This window comes from Mobula birostris, chromosome 13, assembly GCF_030028105.1.
Source record: "Mobula birostris isolate sMobBir1 chromosome 13, sMobBir1.hap1, whole genome shotgun sequence".
Taxonomy (NCBI): domain Eukaryota; kingdom Metazoa; phylum Chordata; class Chondrichthyes; order Myliobatiformes; family Myliobatidae; genus Mobula; species Mobula birostris.
Window position 1 is genome coordinate 26,373,415 of NC_092382.1, and position 25,846 is coordinate 26,399,260.

Here is a 25,846-nt window from a genome sequence, read left to right on the forward strand (position 1 = left end):
TCCCCTCTTTCCCTTTATCCTATTGACAACTCTCTGATTCTTTCTTCTCCAGCCCTTGACCTACCCATCACCTGAATTCAGCTATCACCTTCCAGGTCGCTTCTCTCTCCTCCCCGACCTTTCTATTCAGATATCTTCCCCCTCCTCCTCAGTAATGAAAAAGGCTCGTGGTCCAAAAAGGCTCGTGGTCTGCCTGTTGTGCTGAGTTCCTCCAGCATTTTGTGTGTGTTGTTTTCGATTTCCAGCATTAGCAAGCTTTCATCATGTTTAAGTATGGTAATTACCATAACAATTATTTGTGCTTTGTTGAGATTGTACCTGGAATTTGGTGTAAAATCCCGCTCCCCACACTAACACGGGTCATACAGACCAAAGAACAAACTGCCGGAGGAACTCAGTGGGTCGGGCAGCATCTGTGGAGGGAAATGGACCGTCAACATTTCGGGCCGAGACCCTCCCTCTGGACTGAGAGTGGACGGGAAATAGTCAGAGAAAAGAGGTGAGGGGTGGGGATGGGGCAAGAGCTGGGGAGTGAGAGGTGGATCCAGGTGAGGGGGGAGGTGGGAAGGTGAAAATAGTGACAGGGGTGGGAGGTGAGTGGTTGGGGCAACACGGGGCTGCAGAAGATGGAAATTATTTCCATACAGGATTATCTAAGAAGTTAGAGAGTGTTTGTTTTAGAGATTCACCGGGCTGATTGCTGGAGGACGCTGAAGTCCCACTGATCGTCTTCACATAAAACACAGATCGGTAGATGTGTGAAGACCGAAGGGGTCGAGAAAATGAGGCTGAGATTGGAGAGCAGCCGTCATCTTGTTGATGGTTAGAGGGGCTGAATGGCCACCTCCTGCTGTTTCTTACTTGATGTTTCAGTGTTCCTGTCCAGTGAGGCTCCGGAGAATGTGAATAAGAATTAGTGTTTATAAACATCAAAGTGATTTCAATGAAATCTGAACAATTCTTGTTCGGGTGGGAATTGTGATTCATACCTGGATGGGAATCCAACCCGTAACTCTGAGAACCGATAGATGGAGAGATGGGGACGGGAAGATACAGAGGGAAAAATTTCAAAGTTAGCTGGTGTAAATATGAAATAATGTGTAAAATGCTGCACAAAAACTCAAGATGCTGGGGATCTGCACCAAAAACGGGACATGGTTGAAGCCATTCTGACGAACGGTTGTGAACCCAAATCGTTAACTTTGTTCCTCGGGAACTGGGCCTGTGCTTAGTCACTTGTTTTAAAATACTTAGAGGAAGAAACCACATTTCTCCCCTGCAAATTATCCTGGTACCACATTCCCTGTTATTCCCGGAAATATGTTCAGTACAACTGTTGCTCACATGATTCACAACAGTAATCCCTGTAATGAGAGGCTGTATGTACGACAAACATTTGATGACCCTGGACCTGTACTCTATGGAGTTCAGAAGTACAGAGGTGGACGGGGTCTTATTTAAACCGACGGAATGCTGAACAGCCTGGATCCAGTGGACATGGAGGGATGTTTCCAACAGATGGGGAGTCTGTGGTCTGAGAGGACAGCCTCCGAATAAAGAAGTTTCCCTTTAAAACTGAGATGAGAGAAACTTCTTCAGCCAAAGAGCGGTCAATGTGTGGACTTTGGTGCAACAGATAGTGATTGAGGCTGCCACTGGGTATATTTACGGCAGAGGTTAATATATTAATGATCATTTTTGTTAGCCAGAACTACTAGAGAATTAATTGAATACAGCACGAGGCATGGTGAAAAACAGCCTTTACAATTTTAGTTTCACCGTTACAAAATGGCTGCACTGTTAACCTTTGGCATAATGAAACTCGCCGCATACAATGTTCAGCTTGTTATTTCCCTTTTCGGTTTCTTTTGGCGAGCCACTTTCTCCGCTTCCAGGGTAACAGCCCACCAGAGCTGCAAGAAGTGTTGCATATTTGTTTTTATTTCTCTTTGGTCACCGCCTCTCAGCGTAGAGACAGTGGCCTCGGCAGCAAATGTAAGAGAATGACAGTGGGAGGAAAGGTTGCTGTGAGTATTGACTGTATGGAATGTATACACCAGGGTCCCACTGAGCTCAGAACTAACAAACCGGTGGGGATGGGGGGACATTTACACAGTTTGGGGTGTTGCTGATATTTTGCAATCAGTTACTATCTGTGCATTAAAATGAAGAGGAAAAAAACTACAGTTACAGGAAATTTAAAGTAAAAAAAGTGAATGCTGGAAATATACAGCAGATCGCAGCACCTTGGACAGTCTAATTCTGTAACTGGGTCTTACACATTTCTCCTTTCACAGAAGTACCCTAATGTACTGAGTTTAAAGCAGTTTCTATTTTATAATTTTACATATTGTTCCTGCTACACTGCAGGGAAACATGACAGCCAACTGTGCTGGGCAAGATCCCGCCCAGCAATGATATTGTGATCAAATGTGCTCTGTTGAGTTGATGGAGACAAGCTGAAATTCCAAACAGCAGAAGAAGACAGCAAAAAGGAAAATATCGACCAGTTAGCCTGACCTCAGTGGTTGGGAAAATGTTGGAGTCAATTGTTGAGGATGATGTGATGGAGTACTTGGTGACACAGAACAAGATAGTATATAGTCAACATGGTTTCCTTCAGGGAAAATCCTGCCAGTCAAACCTGTTGGAATTCTTTGAGGAGAGTACAAGTAGGATAGACAAAGGGGATGCAGTGGATGTTGTATATCTGGACTTTCAGAAGGCCTTTGACATGGTGCCACACATGAGCCTGCTCACCAAGATAGGTGCCCGTGGTATTACAGGAATGGTACTAACATGGTTAGTGCATTGATTGATTGGTAAGAGGCAGCGAATGAGAATAAAAGGATCATTTTCTTGTTGGCCGCCAGCGACTAATGGTGTTCTGCAGGGGTTGGTGTTGGGACCACTTCTATGTATGCTGTATTTAAATGATTTAGATATTGGTATAGATCAGAGTCAGAATCAGGTTTATTATCACCGACATGTGATGTCAAATTTGTTAACTTAGCAGCAGCAGTTCAATGCAAAATATAATCTAGCAGGGGGAGAAATAATAAACAAAATAATAATAACTAAACGAGTATTACAATTACGGCATACTTATATTGAATAGATTTTTTTAAACAGTGCAAAAACAGAAATACTGTAAAAAGTGAGGTAATGTCCAAAGATTCAATGTCCATTTAGGAATCGGATGGCAGAGGGGACGAGCTGTTCCTGAATCGCTGAGTGTGTGCCTTCAGGCTTCTGTACCTCCTATCTGATGGTAACAGTGAGAAAAGGACATGCCCTGTGTGCTGGAGGTCCTTAAAAATGGACACTGCCTTTCTGAGACACCACTTCCTGCAGATGTCCTGCGTACTTTGTAGGCTAGTATCCAATATGTATCTGACTAGATTTACAACCTTCTTTTGGTCCTGTTCAGTAGCCCTTCCATACCAGACAGTGATACAGCCTGTCAGAATGCTCTCCACGGTACAACTGTAGAAGTTTTTGAGTGTATTTGTTGACATACCAAACCTCTTCAAATGCCTAATAAAGTATAGCCGTTGTCTTGCCTTCTTTATAACTACATCGATATGTTGGGACCAGGTTAATCCTCAGAGATCTTAACACCCAGGAATTTGAAACTGCTCACTCTCCCCACTTCTGATCCCTCTATGAGGATTGGCATGTGTTTCTTCATCTTACCCTTGCTGAAGTCCACAATCAGCTCTTTTGTCTTACTGACGTTGAGTGCCAGGTTGTTGCTGCGGCACCATTCCACTAGTTGGCATATCTCACTCCTGTACGCCCTCTCATCACCACCGGAGATTTTACCAACAATACCTGTGTCATCAGCAAATTTGTAGATGGTACTTGAGCTCTGCCCAGCCACACAGTCATGTGTATATAGAGAGTAGAGCAGTGGGCTAAGCACACACCCCTGAGGTGCGCTAGAATTGATCATAAGCGAGGAGTATATGTTATCACCAATCGGCACAGAATGTGGTCTTCTGGTTAGGAAGTCGAGGATCCAATTGTAGAGGGAGGTAAAGAGGCCCAGGTTCTGCAACTTCTCAATTAGGATTGTGGGAATGATGGTATTAAATGCTGAGCTATAGTCGATGAACAGCATCCTGACGTAGGTGTTTGTGTTGTCCAGGTGGTCTAAAGCCGTGTGGAGAGCCATTGAGATTGCATCTGCCATTGACTTATTGTGGCGATAGGCAAATTGCAGTGGCTTCAGGTCCTTGCTGAGGCAGGAGTTCAATCTAGTCATGACCAACCTCTCAAAGCATTTCATCACTGTCGATGTGAGAACTACCGGGCGATAGTCATTAGGGCAGCCCACATTATTCTTCTTAGGCACTGGTATAATTGTTGCCCTTTTGAAGCAAGTGGGAACTTCGGCTCGTAGCAGTGAGAGGTTGAAAATGTCCTTGAATACTCCCGCTAGTTGGTTGGCACAGGTTTTCAGAGCCTCACCAGGTACTCCATCGGGACCTTCTGCCTTGCGAGGGTTCACTCTCTTTAAGGACAGCCTAACATCGGCCTCTGAGACAGATATCACAGGGTCATCAGGTGCAGCAGGGATTTTCACGGCTGTAGTTGTGCTCTCCCTTTCAAAGCGTGCATAGAAGGCATTGAGTTCATCTGGTAGCGAAGCATCGCCGCCATTCACGCTATTGTGTTTCGCTTTTAGGACGTACAGACCCTGCCGGAGTTGCTGTGCATCCGAAGTCGCTTCCTACGTCTTTCGAAATTGTTTTTTCGTTCTTGAAATAGCCCTCCCCAAACCATACCTGGTCCCTGCACAGGCCTGGGTTGCCAGACTTGAATGCCACAGATCTAGCTTCAGCAGACGACGTACCTCCTGGTTCATCCGTGGCTTTTGGTTTGGGAATGTACAGTCAGTCTTTGTGGGCACACACTCATCCACACAGGTTTTAATGAAGTCAGTAACAACTACAGCATACTCAAAGATGAATCCCTGAATACAGTCCAGTCCGCCGATTCAAAGCAGTCCTGTAGGCGCTCCTGTGCTTCCCTTGTCCAAACCTTCTTGGTCCTCACTGCTGGTGCCGCAGTCTTCAGTCTCTGCCTATACTCAGGGTGTAGAAGTACAGCCAGGTGATCAGACTTCCCGAAGTGAGGGCGTGGAGTAGCACGGTAGGCCTATTGATGGTGATGTAACAATGGTCCAGTGTGTTGTTTCCTCTGGTATTGCATATCATCTGTTGATGGTAGTTGCTTGGTGATGTTTTTCAGACTGACCTGTTTAAAATCACCCAAAACGATATTTTGTTAAGCAGATTCGTCCCTCGCCATTTATGGAATTCCCAGCAGTTCAATATTGTAGTTAAAATTGTGAAGTGCTACGGATTTGCAAGAAAACATGCTTCTTTTAATGCTACATCTCACAATAATATTTAAAATATATGTTTAAAATCCGGCAGTATTTTTAGCGATCGGTCAATAACGTTGGTGTCTATTTCCCAGTTAGAACCCCAGCACTTCTGGGATCAGCAAGAGTGAGATGCAGAGATATTTCGTGTTGCAACTCGGGGCTTCATTATGGCCAATTCTCTGTTTCCACAGCAAGCGTTACTAACAAGGCCATAAACCGAGCACTGTCAAAATGACTGTGGGGTAATCTAGACAGAACGTGTTAAGAACACTAGCTGTGAAGCACATTGCAATCGATGCACGTTAATTGCGGTTAGCCAATATTTTGGAACATGGCCTATAGCACGGTCTCATCAAGAATGATGAGTTCGGAGAAGGACATAAAGATGCGGAAGGTGCTGGCGTGGAGGGCTATGATTGAGATGAAGGAAATCTGGATGTCGAACCTGACCAGAGGGCTTAAAAAGAGGATTTTCATAGCAGTCATAGAGTCCATTCTCACTAACGGATGCGAGACATGGACACTCACCAAGACTATACTAAAGTCTGTAGATGGTTGCTATACACAAATGCTCTGAATGGCTCTTGACGTGAGTTGGCAACAGCACATGACGAACGTCGAGCTCTATGACGACCTACCGATGCTCACCACTAAAATCCAGGCGAGAAGACTGCAACTAGCGGGGCACTGTCTACGCCACCCCGAGCTACCTGCCAGCCTAGTCATCATATGGGAGCCCAAGCACGGGAGGATGAGCACTGGGCGCCCTCCCAAGACTATGGTCAACATGCTGCTAGAAGACAGCGGCGCGGCTAATGTGGATGAACTGAACACACTGATGAGGGACAGGGAGAAGTGGAGAGTCCGTTATCGTGCCCGACGCCGGCCCCCTCGGCCTGAGTCGACGTAGTGGTAGTAGTAGTAGTAGTAGTATTAGTACTAGTCGTACTATAGCATGGCTGAATAGAATGAACAGAACTCCTTCACCAGGACATTCTCTAATAACGAAAAGAAAATGAATAGCACACAAAATCAATTTGCCTCACCAGGGGGAATATATTGAGGGGCGATGCAGCTTATGAGCCTGAGAAGCCATTACTTACAAAATCCAAATATTCTGGTAGCTTTTTATTTCCAGAAAAATAACATTAACAAATTGATAGATCGTTAACGCTGTTGCTAAGTTAAAGAGTGAATTATATCTATAGGCTTCAATGGGTACATTTAATGTCAGAGAAATGTATGTTTCTTCGCAAATATCCACGAGAACAGAGGAGTGCCCCAAAGTATGAATGACAGTCAAATGTTAGAAACTCAAAGACAACCCGCAGCTCCTCTCACTCACGCATAAACAGCAGCAAAACAACGACCGCCCCTCCCCACCAGCAAAAAAGCATCCGCACACTCCACCGAGCACTCAAGCGTTTGGCAAAGCATCAGTAAAGATACAGACAAAGCCTACTCGTTCACCCGGTAATTCGACATACCACAGGCTCTCTCTGTCCCTAATAAGGGGAAAAAAGAGATGTCCCTGTTTCGCAGCGAGAGGAGAGACATAACAAACAACTCGCTGATTTCCGATGTTAAAAAAGTCAGTTGTGTTGCTTTTTCCGAGCTCTGTGCCCAAAGAACTCGAGTCCCTGGCACACAGTCATCTTGTTGCTTCTGATCCTCCATCTCCCACGACACACCAGTCATCAGAGGGAATGCAAATCATCCTTTCACTGTCAGGTTGAACGTTGTAAACATTATCTCCAGCACAAACTTATCCAGCCCGGAAATGTCAAAATTATCCCCAGCCTTGTCTTCAGAAAGTAGGAAATACTGCACAATATTTATTAATTTGAAGAACCCAGTCAATAACCGAGGTTTGAATTTGACTTCCACAGGTTCTGAACCACGATTAGCACCACTACAATTTGAATGTGCAAATTCCTAGTTTGGTAAATTAATGGACCGCGTGCAAAAGGAAAGGCGAACTCAAATACTCAAAGTTCACAGTCCCATCTGCAGCCTTTCATTGATTCCTGGAGGCAGATTTCGTTACAGTAATCGCTGTCCCCCTCCCTCTTCAGTGGATCATCAGATAATAAACAAGTCATGCATTAAAATTTAACCAAATGCATTAAATGTAATCATGATGCATGGTATCGCACTAGTCCACAGGATGAGCTGTTTTTTTTTAATATATATGAAGGTCAGATGTAAAGGTTGGTGAAGGTATAATCACTGTTAGTAGGCACAGATTTAATAAAGGCGAGGAAATGGTGCAAATCGTTTCATCAAAGCAAATTGCACAAAAATTAATCCACTGAGACTTTAGAAACCTTCTAACATCGCTCCTGTATTTAACTTCATGGAAACTTGCCAGTGACATCCATGTTAAAATGAAAGGAGAATCAGGTGTGATTAAGAAATCTGCGCAATTCCGCAACAAGAGGAATGGAAGTCGCATGGTCAGCAGGAGTGTTATGGGTTACGCTGTTGTTACAGACGTCCGTTGATCATCACAGCGCCACCAGTGGTGGGAGGGTCAAAGCAGTGGGTACTGTCTGCTCAGACTCTCCAACCTGCATTGAAATTCCACCGATCCACAATTCGGTATGACACCACTCCGGGTCCATGCCACAGGACTGGTTCCTGAAACTTGTTCTTGCTTTGAACAGCGTGAGCAGATCAGCCGGTAATGCGGCCAACGTGGGTACTCCAGGGATTGTGTGATTGGGGGTGTGAATGTGTGCAGAAGGATCAGGCCATATCATGACTGCATTGGATATGAACATGTTACTGTCAGTGTGTAGCTGAATGGACATGGCAAAGTTCTCCTTTATGCCTTAATTGATGTCTGACCCGTCTGTTAATTTTGCTTGTTACAGAGAACCAGAAGCTGCCCACACTTATCCTCAAAATGGCTGAAGTAGCAAGTAAGGGAGGGGTTCCAGAAGCTACAACATCAGGAAAACAGATGGGTATGTAGGAATCATTTTGTTGACACCAAATTGGGCAATCTCATATTCAGCATCTGCTCTGTACCTGACATGTATATCTCAACTTCCCACACCGGTTCAAATCAATCATCAGAATTTCTTCAGATATAACCACTGCATCCAGATTTGTCTCATAAACAAATGTGGAGATGTCACAGTTATCTCCATAGTCAAAATCGCCATCTGAACAGCGCGGGTCCTGGCACTAATTCCAGTGACCCACAGATCACTCCCTGCCATTTGGAAAACAACCCATTTATCCCTACTTTATGTCATGTTGACCAACTAATTCCGTATCCATATAAATACTTTATCCCCAGCACCTGGTGGTTGAAGTTTCCCGATGAATCTCCAATGTGGGATGTTACTGAAAATCCAAATGCTCCACATTCTCTGGTCTCGCCTTAACTATTCTGCTAGTTGCATCACCAAGAACATTCCAGTGGATTCAGTCAGCTTAATTTCTCCTTTACAATTCATTGGTGGATTTGTTCGATCCTTTCAACTTTCTCCTGTCATAGTGTTTACTATGGCTGAACATTATTCACACCACTGAGGTCAAACTAACCAGAATACTGTTCCTAAATTTTACTCTAACTTTTTCTTATGCAATTTTAAGTATATCAAACCATTCAAACTGTCTCGGTTTACCTGTGCCTGTAAGGTTTTCGGGACACCATTTAGAGCAGCATTTACCCGCTGAAGGCAATTTTTTGAAGTAGGTAAATGCAGGTGGAATTACTGAGAACTGAGTGTCTCCAAAGCTGATCCATGTTGCAACTGCACACAATACTCGAACTACGACTCGCGAACGACCCCTACAACTCCAAAATGACATACCAATTTACCTATTCAACTGAGACGAGACAACCTGCAGAATCGGGAATTCTAAGCAACGCACACAAAATGCTTGAGGGGCTCGGCGGGCCAGACATCAGCTACGGGAAAGAGTAAAGTGTCGACGTTTTGGAAAGGGTCTTGGCCCGTAACATCGACTGTAGACAGATTTCCACAGTTGCTGCCTGAACTGTCGAATACTTACAGCAGTTTCTGTACGACTCTACTCACAGTTTGACTTATAAAATCCAATGTACCAAATATTTCTTTACAACCCCAACTGCACGTGACACCACTTTCAATAAACTAAAATCCCTGGCGTCATATCCATGTTCGTCAGTGCACTACTCACTACCCTGACTTTCACTGTGTAATTCCTTCTCTGATCTGTCCTTCCAAAGTGTAACACGTTTTTGTGTCTGTTTCAGATTGTGTTCGGCGACGTGCTGCACAAAAACCCCGTCTTTAGGATCCAGAGAGAAATTTGCTGTCCAATAGGTGTTCGATAATGCCTTTAATTTCCCCCATTTTCCTTCACAGGTCCGAGCTCAGTGATCACCGAGCTCCTGGCAAGCTGTGACGATTTCCAGCTGCTGCTGTTGATGGATTTCTACCAGGACAGGCTGGAGCAGGCGATGCTCCCGGATCCCAGTACAGATCCCTGGCGGCCGCTCAATGCTCACAGCGAGTGGAGCAGTTCACAGTTCTCTGACGCTGGAATAAACGAGTTTAAATGGAAATACGGCAGGAACTTTAGTTTCGGGAAGACTGTACCGTGTGACGGCAGGATGTCAGCGAGGACTGGGACATCATCAGTGGTGAACGGAGTGAGCCTGGCGTTAACGGCCGAGAATCAGTTCAGTGGAGAGGAACATCGGGTGAGTGGGAGGGAGAACGTGTTTGAATTTTCGCACATCACAGCACTGATGGGTGTCGGAACTCTGATTAATAGGGATATCAAAGCATAAGAACAAATCACAAATAAATAAATATAATTGTTAAAAATGTTAATCTCAAGCAATGATTGAAAAGGTTGTAAATACCTCTGGCGGCGGCTCAATGATCAGAGCGAGGGGAGTATCTCACAATTCTGAGGTTGCAATAAACGAGTTTAAATGGAAGTACGGCAGAAACTTTTATCTCGGGAGGACTGTACAATGTGACGGCAGGATGTCCGTGAGAACTGGGGCGTCATCAGTGGGTGCCACAGGAGCTGGAGTGTGTTCTGTTCTGGGTGATGATAATTGTGTTACAATCTGTAACTGCAAGGCTTATTGAGAAAGTAAGGAGGCATGGGATCCAAGGGGACATTGCTTTGTGGATCCAGAACTGGCTTGCCCACAGAAGGCAAAGAGTTGATGTAGAAGGGTCATATTCTGCATGGAGCTCGGTCACCAGTGGGGTGCCTCAGGGACCAGTTCTGGGACCCTTACTCTTCGTGATTTTCATAAATCACCTGGACGAGGAAGTGGAGGGATGCGTTCATAAGTTTGCTGATGACACAAAGGTTGAAGGTGTTGTAGGTAGTGTGGAGGGCTATCAGAGGTTACAGCGGGGCATTGCTCGGATGCAGAACTGAGTTAGAAGTGGCGGATGGAGTTCAACCCAGATAAGTGTGAAGTGGTTCATTTTGGTAGGTCAAATATGATGGCAGAATATAATATTAAAACATAGAACATAGAATAGTACAGCATATTACAGGCCCTTCGGCCCACAATGTTGTGCCGACCCTCAAACCCTGCCTCCCATATAAGCCCCCACCTTAAATTCCTCCATATACCTGTCTAGTAATTCTTAAACTTCACTAGTGTATCTGCCTCCACTACTGACTCAGGCAGTACATTCCACACACCAAACACTCTCTGTAAAAAAACTTCCTCTAATATCCCCCTTGAACTCCCCACCCCTTACCTTAAAGCCATGTCCTCTTGTATTGAGCAGTGGTGCCCTGGGGAAGAGGCACTGGCTATCCACTCTATCTGTTCCTCTTATTATCTTGTACACCTCTATCATGTCTCCTCTCATCCTCCTTCTCTCCAAAGAGTAAAGCCCTGGCTCCCTTAATCTCTGATCATAATGCATACTCTCTAAACCAGGCAGCATCCTGGTAAGTCTCCTCTGTACCCTTTCCAATGCTTCCACATCCTTCCTATAGTGAGGTGACCAGAACTGGACACAGTACTCCAAGTGTGGCCTAACCAGAATTTTATAGAGCTGCATCATTACATCGCGACTCTTAAACGCTATCCCTCGACTTATGAAAGCTAACACCCCATAAGCTTTCTTAACTGCCCTATCTACCTGGGAGGCAACTTTCAGGGATCTGTAGCCCTGTATCCCCAATTAATTGTAAGACACTTGGCAGTGTGGAGGATCAGAGGGATTTTGAGGTCCGAGTCCACAGAACACTCAGAGCAGCTGCGCAGGTTGACTCTGTGATTAAGAAGGCATACGGCGTTTTGGCCTTCATCAATCGTGGAATTGAATTTAGGAGCTGAGAGGTAACGTTGCAACTATATAGGACCCCAGTCAGACCCCACTTGAAGTACTGTGCTCAGTTCTGGTCACCTCACTACAGGAAGGATGGGGAAGCCATAGAAAGGGTGCGGAGGAGATTTACAAGGATGTTGCCTGGATTGGGGAGCATGCCTTATGAGAATAGGTTGAGCGAACTCGGCCTTTTCTCCTTGGAGTGAAGGAGGATGAGAGGTGACCTGATAGAGGTGTATAAGATGATGAGAGGCATTGATCGTGTGGAGAGTCAGATGCTTTCTTCCCAGAGCTGAAATGGTTGCTACAAGAGGACACAGGTTTAAGTTGCTGGGAAGTAGGTACAGATAAGATGTCAGGGGTACATTTCTTTTACGAAGAGAGTGGTGAGTGCGTGGAATAGGCTGCCGGCAACGGTGGTGGAGGCGGATACGACAGGGTCTTTTAAGAGACATTTGGATAGTTACATAGAGCTTAGAAAGACAGAGGGCTATAGGTAAGCCTAGTAATTTCGAAGGTAGGGACATGTTCGATACAACTTTGTGAGCCAAAGGGCCTGTGTTGTGCTGTAGGTTTTCTATGTTTCTATGCAAACAGTGTGAATCTGGGAATACTGCCATGTTGTAATGTGTAATCACTGAATAAACCTCCACTGGAAAAGGCAAAGGAAAGGCATCAGGTGTCAGCCGGTAATCCGCTGTAACTTTGGACACTGGCGGACTGAGGAGATGAATCACATCTTCTTTTCTGCGACTGTTCACTCTGTTATAAAAACCTTCTGACTTCTTTCTTCCTCTGTGATCGTTACTTGTCTGGTTTCTGTTTTACACCGTCAAATCCGATGAGGAATTATTTATGGATTTGGAGCCACGTCAAAGAAGCGGTCACAGACTAGCCAGGATCTCATTGAAACATAGAAATATAGAAAATAGATGCAGGAGTAGGCCATTCGGCCCTTCGAGCCTGCAACACCATTCAGTATGATCATGGCTGATCATCCAACTCAGAACCCTGTACCTGCCTTCTCTCCATACCCCCTGATCCCCTTAACCGCAAGGGCCATATCTAACTCCCTCTTAAATATAGCCAATGAACTGGCCTCAATTGTTTCCTGTGGCAGAGAATTCCACAGATTCACCTCTCTCTGTGTGAAGATGTTTTTCCTCATGTCGGTCCTAAAAGGCTTCCCCTTTATCCTCAAACTGTGACCCCGCGTTTTGGACTTCTCCAACACAGGGAATAATCTTCCTGCATCTAGTCTGTCCAATCCCTTTAGGATTTTATACATTTCAATAAGATCCCCCCGCCCCCACAATCTTCTAAATTCCAGCGAGTATAAGCCTAGTCGATCCAGTCTTTCATCATATGAAAGTCCTGCCTTCCCAGGAATCAATCGGGTGAACCTTCTTTGTACTCCCTCTATGGCAAGAATGTCTTTCCTCAGATTAGGGAACCAAAACTGCACACAATACTCCAGGTGTGGTCTCACCAAGGCCTTGTACAACTGCAGTAGTACCTCCCTGCTCCTGTACTCGAATCCTCTCGCTATAAATGCCAGCATTCCATTCTCCTTTTTCACCGCCTGCTGTACCTGCATGCCCACTTTCAATGAGTGGTGCACAATGACACCCAGGTCTCGTTGCACCTCCCCTTATCTAATCGGCCAGCATTCAGATGATAATCTGTTTTCCTGTTCTTGCCACCAAAGTGGATCACCTCACATTTATCCACATTAAATTGCACCTGCCATGCATTTGCCCACTCACCCAACCTATCCAAGTCACCCTGCATCCTCTTAGCATCCTCCTCACAGCTAACACTGCCACCCTGCTTCTTGTCATCCGCAAACTTGGAGATGCTGCATTTAATTCCCTCATCCAAGTCATTAATATATATTGTAAACAACTGGGGTCCCAGCCCTGAGCCTTGCGGTACCCCACTAGTCACTGCCTGCCATTCTGAAAAGGTCCCGTTTATTCCCACTCTTTGCTTCCTGTCTGCCAAACAATTCTCTATCCACATCAATACCATACCCCCAATACCGTGTGCTTTAAGTTTGCACAATAATCTCCTGTGTAGGACCTTGTTAAAAGCCTTTTGAAAATCCAAATATACCACATCCACTGGTTCTCCCCTGTCCACTCTACTAGTTACATCCTCAAAAAATTCTATGAGATTCGTCAGACATGATTTTCCTTTCACAAATCCATGCTGACTTTGTCCGATGATTTCACCGCTTTCCAAATGTACTGTTATCGCATCTTTGATAACTGACTCCAGCATTTTCCCCGCCGCTGATGTCAGGCTAACCTGTCTATAATTCCGCGGTTTCTCTCTCCCTCCTTTTTTAAAAAGTGGGGTTACATTAGCCACCCTCCATCCTCAGGAACTAATCCAGAATCTAAAGAGTTTTGAAAAATTATCACTAACGCATCCACTATTTCTTGGGCTGCTTCTTTCTGCACTCTGGGATGCAGACCATCTGGCCCTGGGGATTTATCTGCCTTTAATACCTTCAATTTACCTAACACCACATCTCTACTAACATGTATTTCGCTCAGTTCCTCCATCTCACTGGACCCTCTGTCCCCTACTATTTCTGGAAGATTATTTATGTCCTCCTTAGTGAAGACAGAACCAAAGTAATTATTCAATTGGTCTGCCATGTCCTTGTTCCCCATGACAAATTCACCTGTTTCGGACTGTAAGGGACCTACATTTGTCTTAATCAATCTTTTTCCTTTCACATATCTATTAAAGCTTTTACAGTCAGTTTTTATGTTCCCTGCCAGTTTTCTCTCATAATCTTTTTTCCCCCTGTCCTAATTAACCCTTTGTCCTCCTCTGCTGGACTCTGAATTTCTCCCAGTCCTCAGGTGTGCCGCTTTTTCTGGCTAATTTGTATGCTTCTTCTTTGGAATTGATACTATCCTTAATTTCCATTGTCAGCCACAGGTGCACTACCTTCCTTGATTTATTCTTTTGCCAAACTGGGATGAACAATTGTTGTAGTTCATCCATGCGACCTTTAAATGCTTGCCATTGCATATCCACCGTCAACCCTTTAAGTATCATTTGCCAGTCTATCTTAGCTAATTCACGTCTCATACCTTCAAAGTTACTCTTACCCAAGGGGCCTCGCACAATAAGATTGCAATCTAACTCTTCCTCATTGCTCAACACCCAGTCTAGAATGGCCTGCTCTCTAGTTGGTTCCTCGACATGTTGGTTCAGAAAACCATCCCGCAGACGTTCCAAGAAATCCTCTTCCTCAGCACCCTTACCAATTTGGGTCACCCAATCTATATGTAGATTGAAGTATCCCATTATAACTGCTGTTCCTTTATTGCACATATTTCTAAATTCCTGTTTAATGCCATCTCCAAACTCACTACTACTGTTAGGTGGCCTGTACACAACTCCCACCAGCGTTTTCTGTCCCTTAGTGTTATGCAGCACTACCCATATCGATTCCACATCCTCCAGGTTAATGTCCTTCCTTTCTATGGTGTTAATCTCCTCTCTAACCAGCAACGCTACCCCACCTCCTTTTCTTTCACGTCTATCCCTCCTGAATATTGAATATCCCCAATGTTAATTTGGTGGAGCAGATTCACTGTGAATGTGCCTCCATGTGCTCTGCACTCAGAGTGTACAGTCCATGTCCAGACAGGATCAGCACCCGTCCGGGTGACTGCTCAGTGTGATCCCGTTACAGAGCACATCATTTATTTCTCATTCTCTGTGTGAATCTGTCAGTCCCCAATAAGTTCACTGTTACTCTTCACAGAAAATCTCTGATCTTGCTGATAAGGGAGAGCGGGCAGACAGTTCTAAACTCCTCCTGAGCCTGGTGATGGAGAAAGGCTCCCGCGCCTGGAGGGTGATGTGGGAAACGGTTGTGAAAATGCGGAATTGTGTCCCAACGTTTGACGAAATACTGAAGGAAATACAGGAATATGGTGAGAAAATATCAGAGATTAATTTAAATTTTGGATCGCATCACAGCACACTTTACAATTTTACAAAAATGATTTCCTCAATTTGTTTAAATTTAATCAGGTTGTGATCCTTCCCATCGGCCAAGTCCCGCTCAACTTTCACTAAAGGGTCTCAATGAGCTGAACGGTAAGTGAACGTGCATTGAACATTGCAGAGTATAACACAGGAATAAGCCATTAGGCATATCATATTGTGCCAAACCAGCTAAGAAGTAAATCAAATGTACCCAAACTCTAATCTCTCCTTCCTACACCATGTCCATATGCACCTATCCTCCTTACATCCATTTGCCTGTCCAAACGTCTCTTAAAAGCTTCTAATAGTTTGCCTCTATCAGCTTATAAGGCAGTGCATTCCAGGCAGCCACAACTCTCTGATTTAAAAAAAAAAGCTATCCCTCACATCCCCTTCATTCTACACCCTCTCACCTTCAATATATTCCCTCTGGTAATAAACACTTCAACTGTGGAAGACCGATTCTCTCTCTCCAATCTATCTAAGCCTCTCATAATGTTGTCAACCTGTGTTAGAGCTCCCCTTGGCCTCCGATGGTCCAGAGAAAACAACCAATTTTTTCTCCAGCCTCTCGTGATAGCACATACCCTCTAAACCAGGCAGCTGTCTGAAGCCTCAACACCCCTCCGGTAGTGGGGTGATCGGAACGGTACGCAATGGCCCACATGTGGCCGAAGGAGAGTTTCTAAAATTGAAACTTGACGCCTGTTTCCACCAACGGTTGTAAATTGACTTAGGTAATGTTAAGTATCTCAAACCGTTCAAACTGTCTCGGTTCATCACTGCGTGTCAGGTTTCTGAGGCACCATTTGCCCGTTGAGGGCAAGTTTCTGAAGTAGCTAATCGCAGGTGTAATTACTGAGAACTGAATGCTTCCAAAGCTGATCCAAGATGGAACTGCACACAATAATCCAAATTAGACCTTGCGAATGACCCATTAAACTCCAACATAACATGCCAATTACTCTACTCAGCCGAGAAGAGATAATCTGCAGATTCCGGTAATCTAAGCAATGCACACAAACTGCTGGAGGAACTCAGGGGGTTAGGCAGCAGCTGTGGGAATCAACGTTTCGGGAAGCGTCCCGGCCTACAAAGTCGGCTGTATACACATTTCCTTAGTTGCTGACTGCCTGCTGAAATTCTCCAGCACCTTGTGTGTCTATCCTCAACAGTTAGATTTATAACATCAAATGTATCAAAGCTTTCTTTACGACCCTTTCTCCACATGACATTACTTTGAATGTAATTAAATTCCTTTGTGCTGTATCTACTTTCCTCACTGCACTGTTCAGTGCCCCGTCCCTCGCTGTGTAATTCCTTCCCTGACTTGTCCTTCCAAATTGTAACACATTTGTGTGCCTATTTTGGATTGTATTTGGTCACCTGCTGCACAGACACCCCGTCTTTAGGTTCCAGAGAGAAATTTTCTGCCCAATAGGTGTTGGGAAATGTCTTTAATTTTCTCCATTTTGCGTCACAGTTCGGAGCTCAGTGATCACCGAGCTCCTGGCAAGCTGGGACGATTCCCAACTGCTGCAGCTGACGGATTTCTACTGGGACAGGCTGGAGCAGGCGATGGAAGGAGGGGTGCACGGAGTGAGCCTGGTGTTAACGGCCGAGAATCAGTTCAGTGGAGAGGAACATCGGGTGAGTGGGAGGGAGAATGGGTTTGAATTTTCACACGTCACAGGACTGATGGGTGTCTGAACTCTGACTCATTGGATAATAAAGCATAAAAACATTTCACAAATGTATATAATTCTTAAAACTGTAAATGAGAAGCAATGATACCCCCAGAGGCAGCTGAATGTTCAGAGCGAGAGGAGCAGATAACAATTGAATGAGGTTGCAATAAATGTATTTAGATGGAAATAGAAACATAGAAAACATAGAAAGCCTACGGCAGAATACAGGCCCTTCTACCCACAAACTTGTGCCGAACAGGTCCCTACCTTAGAAATTACTAAGGTTACCCATAGCCCTCTATTTTTCAAAGCTCCATGTACCTATCCAGAAGACTCTTAAAAGACCCTATCATATCCGCCTCCACCACCGTTGTTGGCAGCCCACTCCACGCACTCACCACTCTCTGTGTTTAAAAAAAACTTACCGCTGACATCTCATCTGTACCTACTCCCCAGCACCTTAAACCTGTGCCCTCTTGTGGCAGCCATTTCAGCCCAGGGAAAAATCCTCTGACTATCCACACGATCAATGCTTCACATCATCTTATACGCCTTCATCAGGTTGACTCTCATCCTCCGTCGCTCCAAGGAGAAAAGGCCGGGTTCACTCAACCTGCTCTCATAAGGCATGCTCCCCAATCCAGGCAACATCCTTGTAAATGAGGCCACCAGATCAGAGCACTGTACACCAAGTGGTGTCTGACCAGGGTCCTATATGGCTGCAACATTACCTCTCGAATCCTAAATTCAAGTCCACAATTGATGAAGGCCAATATACCGTATGCCTTCTTAACCACATGGACAACATGCGCAGATGCTTTGAGCGCCCTATAGACTCGGACCCCAAGATCCCTCTGGTTCTCCACACTACCAAGAGCCAACATATTTGACCAACCAAAATGAGCCACTTCACACTTACCTGGGTTGAACACCATCTGCCAATTCTCAGCCCAGTTTTGCATCCTATCAATGTCCCGCTGTAACCTCCACACTATCCACAACACCACCAACCTTTGTGTCATTAAATATGGTAGGAACTTTTATTTTGGGAAGACCGTGCAGCGTGACGGCAGGATGTCAGTGAGAACCGGGACATCATCAGTGGGTGCCACAGGAGCTGGAGTGTGTTCTGTTCTGGGTGGAGATCACTCTGTTACAATCTGTAACTGTAAACAGTGTGAATCGGGGAATACTGTCATGTTGTAATGTGTAATCGCTGAATAAACCTCCACTGGAAAAGGCAAAGGAAAGGAATTATGTGTCAGCCGGTAATCCGCTGTATTGTTGGACACTGGCGGACTGAGGAGATGAATCACATCATCTTTTCTGCAATTTATCTGAGACTGTTCACTCTGTTATAAAAACTTTCCTGACTTCTTTATTCCTCTGTGATCGTTATTTTCTGATTTCTGTGTTACACCGTCAAATCTGGTGAGGAATTATTTATGGATTTGGAGCCAGGTCAATGAAGCGGTCACAGACCAGCCAGGATCTCATTGACTGGTGGACCAGGTTCACGGTGAATGTCCCTCCGTGTGCTCTGCACTCAGAATGTACAGTCCGTGCCCAGACAGGATCAGCACCCGTCCGGGTGACTGCTCAGTGTGATCCCGTTACAGAGCACATCACTTACTTCTCATTCTCTGTGTGAATCTGTCAGACCCCAATATGTTCACTGTTACTCTTCACAGAAAATCTCTGATCTCGCTGATAAGGGAGAGCGGGCGGACAGTTCTAAACTCCTCCTGAGCCTGGTGATGGAGAAAGGCTCCCGCGCCCGGAGGGTGATGTGGGACACCTTTGTGAAAATACGGAATTGTGTCCCAAATTTGGACAAAATACTGAAGGAAATACAGACATATGGTGAGATAATATCAGAGATTAATTTAAATTTGGATCGCAGCACAGCACACTTAAAAATTTTACAAAAATCATTTCCTCAATTTGTTTAAATTTAAACAGGTTGTGATCCCTCCCCTCGACCAATTCCTGCTCAACTTTTACTAGAGGTCCTCAGTAAGTTGAAAGGTAAGTGACCGTGCATTGAACATTGCAGAGTATAAGATGGGGATAAGCCATTCGGCCTATCACATTGTGCCGAACCAGCTAAGAAGTAAATCAAACACACCCAAACTCTAATCTCTCCTTCCTACACCATGTCCATATGCCTCCATCTTCCTTATATCCATGTGCCTGTCCAAACGTCTCTTAGAAGTCTCTAACAATTTGCCTCTCCCACCTTACCAGGCAGTGCATTCCAGGCAGCCACGACTCTCTGATTTAAAAAAAAAACTATCTCTCACATCCCCCTTAATCCAACCCCCTCTCACCTTCACTGCAGGCCCCTAGTGATAGACATTTGAACCCCAGGAAACCGATTCTCTCTGTCCACTCTGTCTAAGCCTCTCATAATTTTGTCAACCTGTGTCAGATCCCTCGGCCTCCGATGATCCAGAGAAAGCAATTCATTTTTCTCCAGCCTCTCATGATAGCACATGCCCTCTGAACCAGACAGCATCCTGGTAAACCTCTTCTGCTCCCTCTCTAAAGACTCAACATCCCTCCGGTAGTGGGGCAATCGGAACGGTACGCAATGGCCCAGATGAGGCTGAAGCAGAGTTCATAATGTTGAAACCTGACCTCTGTTTCCACCAACGGTGGTACTTTACGTCGGGCGGTTAAGTTGTTGAGCCACAAAGATCTGACCAGGTAAATGTTGGCACTGTGACAGAGAACACAGTGAGACACAGGGAAACGTGTTTGCTAGAGGGAGAGTTTTCAAAGGACACTTTGAGGAAAGAGGCAGAGAGCTGGCGAGTTTGACTAAAGTGGTCACACCGCTCTGGGACCTGCAACCACAGATCTCCACCGGAGTCTGGCTGGAGAAGGGGGTGATCCAGAGAATAGAAAAATAAACGCACCAAAAAGTCAAAACCTTCTCTTGCCAGCCACTGCCCCCTCCTGAACAGCCTCATCCTTAACCATTTTCTAAACTCCCCCAGTTCCTGCAGATTATCCTTTCTTAGAGTTGGGCGTCCGCTGAAGTTCCAGTCACAGAACAGTAATAATAGCATCACTTTAATTAGAAAAGCAGGTAACATCCCAACCGGTCTGTTCAACCACAGAGCAGCATATGAACACCGCTGTGTTCACATCTGCACTCCCCAGTACAAACACTGTTACAGTGTTAGAGAGGGTGAGATTGGGGGACAAATTCCTCAGCTCAGTCCACAGAAGCTGAAATTCATGACTGCCGGTGTTGTGTGATGGACACTGTGGAAGGGTCAAAGATGGGAATTAGGACAGAGAAACCGAGCGTTGTGGGATCGCGGCATGGAAGGTGCTAAGAACTGAAAATGTCTATAAATAATATTGCAATTAGTTGAATTGTGACCGTCTGGATGGGAAGCTCACTGCATCCATAAGCCCATCATGTCAGTGAAAATAGAGCCCGGGGCAGTGCATGAGCTCAGAGATTGTGAGGCTTCATCATTGCAGACTGAGTTGGATCACTCAACTGCATATTTAACAGAGGAGAGAGCGTAGGAAAGACAAATATCACAAAATTTATTAATATTGCATCAGCGCATGTTTTAACTGATTATTCGAAGCACTTAACAGAAATATAAGGAATCTCGGCCAGAACGCTGGTTCAGTCTCTCTCATTTACAATAACAAATCCCAAAGATAATAATTTAAATATGGGATCAGAGACAGACGAATCAGGAAGTTTACAAACTACTAACGTCTCTGTCACCTCTGTTAAAGCTGTTCTAGTCCACATCCGGTCAATGAAACCCCTCAGTTTCCCTGCACCATTGATTTGGTAAATCGCTACAAGATTCTTCTTCACTATTCCTCATGTTGTTTGCCGAGGGAACAGACACGACAGTGAAATTCCCACAACCATTTCTGAATACGAAACAGATACACTCCTTGATTATTGAAGAGCATCATACCTACCACTGTCACATTCTCTAAAGTAAATATGTACACAATCAATGTTTTCCTATGCTCCCAATCACAGCCAAATACATTGAATGGAGACCCACACACGCCTGACAGGGTCCTGTCACATTGTGAGACACCACACAACCAGGGCAGGGTCCAGGCACATTATGAGTCCCTACACATCGCTGGCAGAGTCCTGGCACATTGTGAGACCCCACGTGACTCTGACAGGGTACTGACACACTGTGAGACCCCACACACCCCTGACACGGTCCTGACATACTGTGAGACCCCACACACCCTTGACAGGGTCCTGACACATTATGAGACCTCACATACCACTGACAGGTTCCTGACACACTATGAGACCCCACACACCTCTGACACGGTCCTGACATACTGTGAGATGCCACACACCCCTGACAGGGTTCTGACATACTGAGACTACACACACCCCTGACAGTGTCCTGACACACTGTGAGACTACACACACCCCTGACAGGGTCCTGGCACACTGTGAGACCCCACACACCCTTGACAGGGTCCTGACACATTATCAGACCTCGCATACCACTGACAGGTTCCTGACACACTATGAGACCCCACACACCTCTGACACGGTCCTGACACACTGTGAGATGCCACACACCCTTGACAGGGTTCTGACATACTGAGACTACACACACCCCTGACAGTGTCCTGACACACTGTGAGACCACACACACCCCTGGCAGGGTCCTGGCACACTGTGAGACCCCACACACCCTTGACAGGGTTCTGACATACTGAGACTACACACACCCCTGACAGTGTCCTGACACACTGTGAGACTACACACACCCCTGGCAGGGTCCTGGCACACTGTGAGACCCCACACACCCTTGACAGGGTCCTGACACACTGTGAGACCCCACACACGCCTAACAGGGTTTCTGACTCACTGTGAGACCAGATCTTATCAGGGAGATTAATGCAAATGTACCCTTAGGAGGCAGCTAGGGACTGTATAAAGGAAATAGAAACAGTATATAACGTAGCGAAAGTGAGTGGGAAGTTAGTTAATTGGGAAGCTTTTAAAATCTAACAAAAGGCAACAAAAAGCATAAAGGAGGGATGAAGGCAAATGAGTTGAAATTATAGACTAACACACATAGAATGATGGAGAAACCCAACAGACCAGGAAACATCTATGGTGAAAGTACAGTCAACGTTTCGGGTCGAGAACATTCTTTTGCATAACTGTGGCGGACTGGAAGTCTCTACAAAGGCCAGCCAAAACTGCCCAACGCATCACCAGCACCCCTAGCCTTCCTTCCATCAGGCACGTATATACAGGAAGGCTTCAGAAAATGGCCAGCAGCATCAGGAATGATCCCACCTATCCCGCCTATGGGCTGTTTGCCCCTCTCCCACGAGGCTCCTGTCTGAACCACTTGAAGTCAGAGTGGCTCCTGTATCATAGGTATCTACATTGATTGTGTTTTTCATTGCGTTCTTAGTTTGAGTTTTTGGTGCTGCATCAGATCCGGAATAACAACTATTTCCTTCTCCTTTATACTTGTGTATCTTCAATCTTGAATCTGTTGAGCATTTGCAACACACACTCCTTAAGAGACACAAGACTGCAGATCTGCCGTCTCAAGCCATTTTCTGGAGGAATTCAGTGACCTGAGCAGCATCTGTGATGATGGAATGATGGAACGGGGAAGGGGGGGTGGCGGAATTGTCTGCGTTTTGTGTCAAAATGCTGACTGTCTCAATCTCCTGAACAAGACATGGACATTTTCTCCCCCAACCGCCCCTCCCTCCACCCCCCAATGTGCACGTGCTGATCAGCAAAGCAACTTCTTTGCATTTTGAATCAGTGACCCTGGGAGGGAAAGCTGTGATTCCCTGATCTGTTCCTTTGACAGAATGCCCATTTTCCTTTTCTCCATCTCCATCTGCTACATCAACACTGGGGATTAAAAGTTTCTTCCACAGGAACCATCATGTCTGTGGCGGTACTTGGGTTTGTCCAGTACGGGACAGTCGGGAGTCAGTAAACTACCAAGAAAAATAAAACGTTCACAGCACAATTAATGTGGAAATGTGATGATCTGGTGTTTATCAAGATCGCGCCTCTCTGTCTAGTTTGGGGTCTGTTAATCAAAATTTACTTCACTGTACGAACATCCATTGATTAATGCAATTAATGCAATAGTGTTGAGCTAACTCTTGCGTACTTAAATACTTAATTCTGAGTTGAGGCATCTAACAGTTTGTCCACTGTCTGTTCCCATGGAAGATGTTCAACAGAAACACAAGGAGACTCTGCGGGCACATACTGAAACACTGAGAGTGAACACGATCCTGATGAGGGAGAAGGTGAAGGTTTTCCAGCTGGTTGATCGATACGCTGAGCTCACGGTCATTTCTACTGTTCGAGATCGGAGACTGGTGGAACATGAGCTGCTGGCAAGAGGCAGAGACCACGAGGAGTGAAGAGTGAAACATCTCCGCAGAGAGCTGGAGAAACTCCGGACAGATCGGTTGTTCCAGAGCAGCTTTTCCCGGAGTAACTCCAAATCTGGGAGTTCGGCAGCAGTGGCCGGAGTTGCGGGGATTGGAAAAACAACAATGGTTCAAAAGATTGTTTATGACTGGGCCACAGGGAAAATATACCAACAATTCCAGTTTGTCTTCAGTTTCAAGTTCCGGGATTTAAACTCTATTAACTGCAGAATAAACCTGAGGGAACTGATTCTGGATCAGTATCCTCACTTTGGGAATTTACTCAGAGAGGTCTGGAAGAACCCAGAGGGATTGCTGTTTATATTGGATGGTTTGGATGAATTCAAACACAGAATCGATTTTGCTGACAGTCGGAGAGATACAGAACCCAAGCACCAGTGCTCAGATCCAGAGTGGTGGTGTGAAGTGTCTGACATTGTGTACAGTTTAATCCAGGGCAAGCTGCTCCCAGGGTGTTCAGTGCTGGTGACCACCCGCCCCACTGCGTTACATTTATTGGAAAAGGCTGATATCTGTGTCTGGGCTGAAATCCTGGGATTTTCTGGTGAGGAACGGAAGGAATATTTCATCAGGCATTTTGAAGATCAGACGGTGGCAGCAGCTGTTTTCAAACACGTGAAGGAGAACGAGATCCTGTACACCATGAGCTACAACCCCTCCTACTGCTGGATCCTCGTTCTGGCACTGGGCCCCTTCTTCACACAAAAAGTCAGGGACCCGCAGCGAGTTCCCAAGACCATCACCCAACTGTATTCCTACTATATTTACAACGTCCTGAAAAACCACGGCCGTGAGATAGAGAACCCCCGTGATGTGTTACTCAGGGTTGGTCAGATGGCCTTCAGAGGAGTGTTCGATAAGAAGATTGTGTTTACAGATGGAGATTTGATCAACTACAATCTGCAGCCTTCCCAGTTCCTGTCCGGGTTCCTGATGGAGCTTTTGGAGAGAGAGGATTCTGTCCGGAGTGTGGTGTACACATTCCCACACCTCACCATCCAAGAGTTTGTAGCTGCAGTCTCACAATTCCTGAATCCACATCCCGGGGATATTGTGAAATTCCTCACTGAAGCCCACAGCACGACAGATGGGCGATTTGAGGTATTTCTCCGTTTTGTTGCTGGTCTCTCCTCCCCAATGACAGCTCGGGGCCTGGAGGAGTTTCTGGGCCCATTTCCTCATGAAACAACCTGCCGGGTGATTGACTGGGTGAAGGAGGAGGTTAAACGCCAGAGTGGAAACAGCAGTGAAGCTGGTAAAAGGAGCCTCCTGAACACATTGCACTACCTGTTTGAGTCTCAGAATAGTGGACTGGCTCAGGCCGCACTGGGATCTGTGGAAACACTTTCATTCCGTGAAATGACACTGAATCCGGTTGACTGCGCGGTCCTGTCTCATGTCATCAGATTCTGTGATACAATAAAACTGCTGGACCTGTTTCGCTGCCACATTCAGTGTGAAGGAATCCAGCGGCTGGGACCCGGGCTGTACAAGTGCCAGGAGCTGAGGTATCTGAATTTATCTCTCAATCTGAACTGTGAAACTGTTCCATTGTGTTGTTTCAATGTAAGGAACTGTGACAAATGCCCAGGGTTCGGTCAGTAAATCCCCAACGACGGGACGGTTCTGTGGTTCCTTGTGAAGGGATGTTGGAGACTTCATCAGATCAGTGAACAACGACCATTGGTTTAATGGTAATAAATCACAGGAATGGCCGTGTTTCTCGCTGCCTGTGACACGTCCATCGACAATGTTCCTTCTCACTGTCACTGACACCCAGAGTGACACTGACTGCAGCAGGTGGGTCAGAGATTCACACCCCATTCCGGAGAAAGACAAACGTCCGTACAGACTCTACATCCACTTCTCGGTGTTTGACGGGAGACCATCACCGGTCTGCCCCAGCTTTACAACGTCTTCCCGGTCAGAGAAAAGAGACCATTAGCGGACCATCCCAGTGAGAGGGA

General features: G+C 45.6%; 1 protein-coding gene across 1 annotated transcript; it reads left to right on the top strand.

Annotated features, from left to right (window-relative positions):
- Positions 1–393: 393 nt before the first annotated feature.
- Positions 394–25,540, top strand: LOC140208630 (NACHT, LRR and PYD domains-containing protein 3-like). The gene is given in 9 exon segments (XM_072277453.1): positions 394–499; positions 8,272–8,364; positions 9,760–10,097; positions 15,500–15,671; positions 15,772–15,837; positions 17,210–17,376; positions 19,106–19,277; positions 19,377–19,442; positions 23,653–25,540. Coding segments are annotated over 8 exon segments (2,874 nt in total). The 5' UTR covers positions 394–499; positions 8,272–8,303; the 3' UTR covers positions 25,485–25,540.
- The last annotated feature ends 306 nt before the right edge of the window (positions 25,541–25,846 follow it).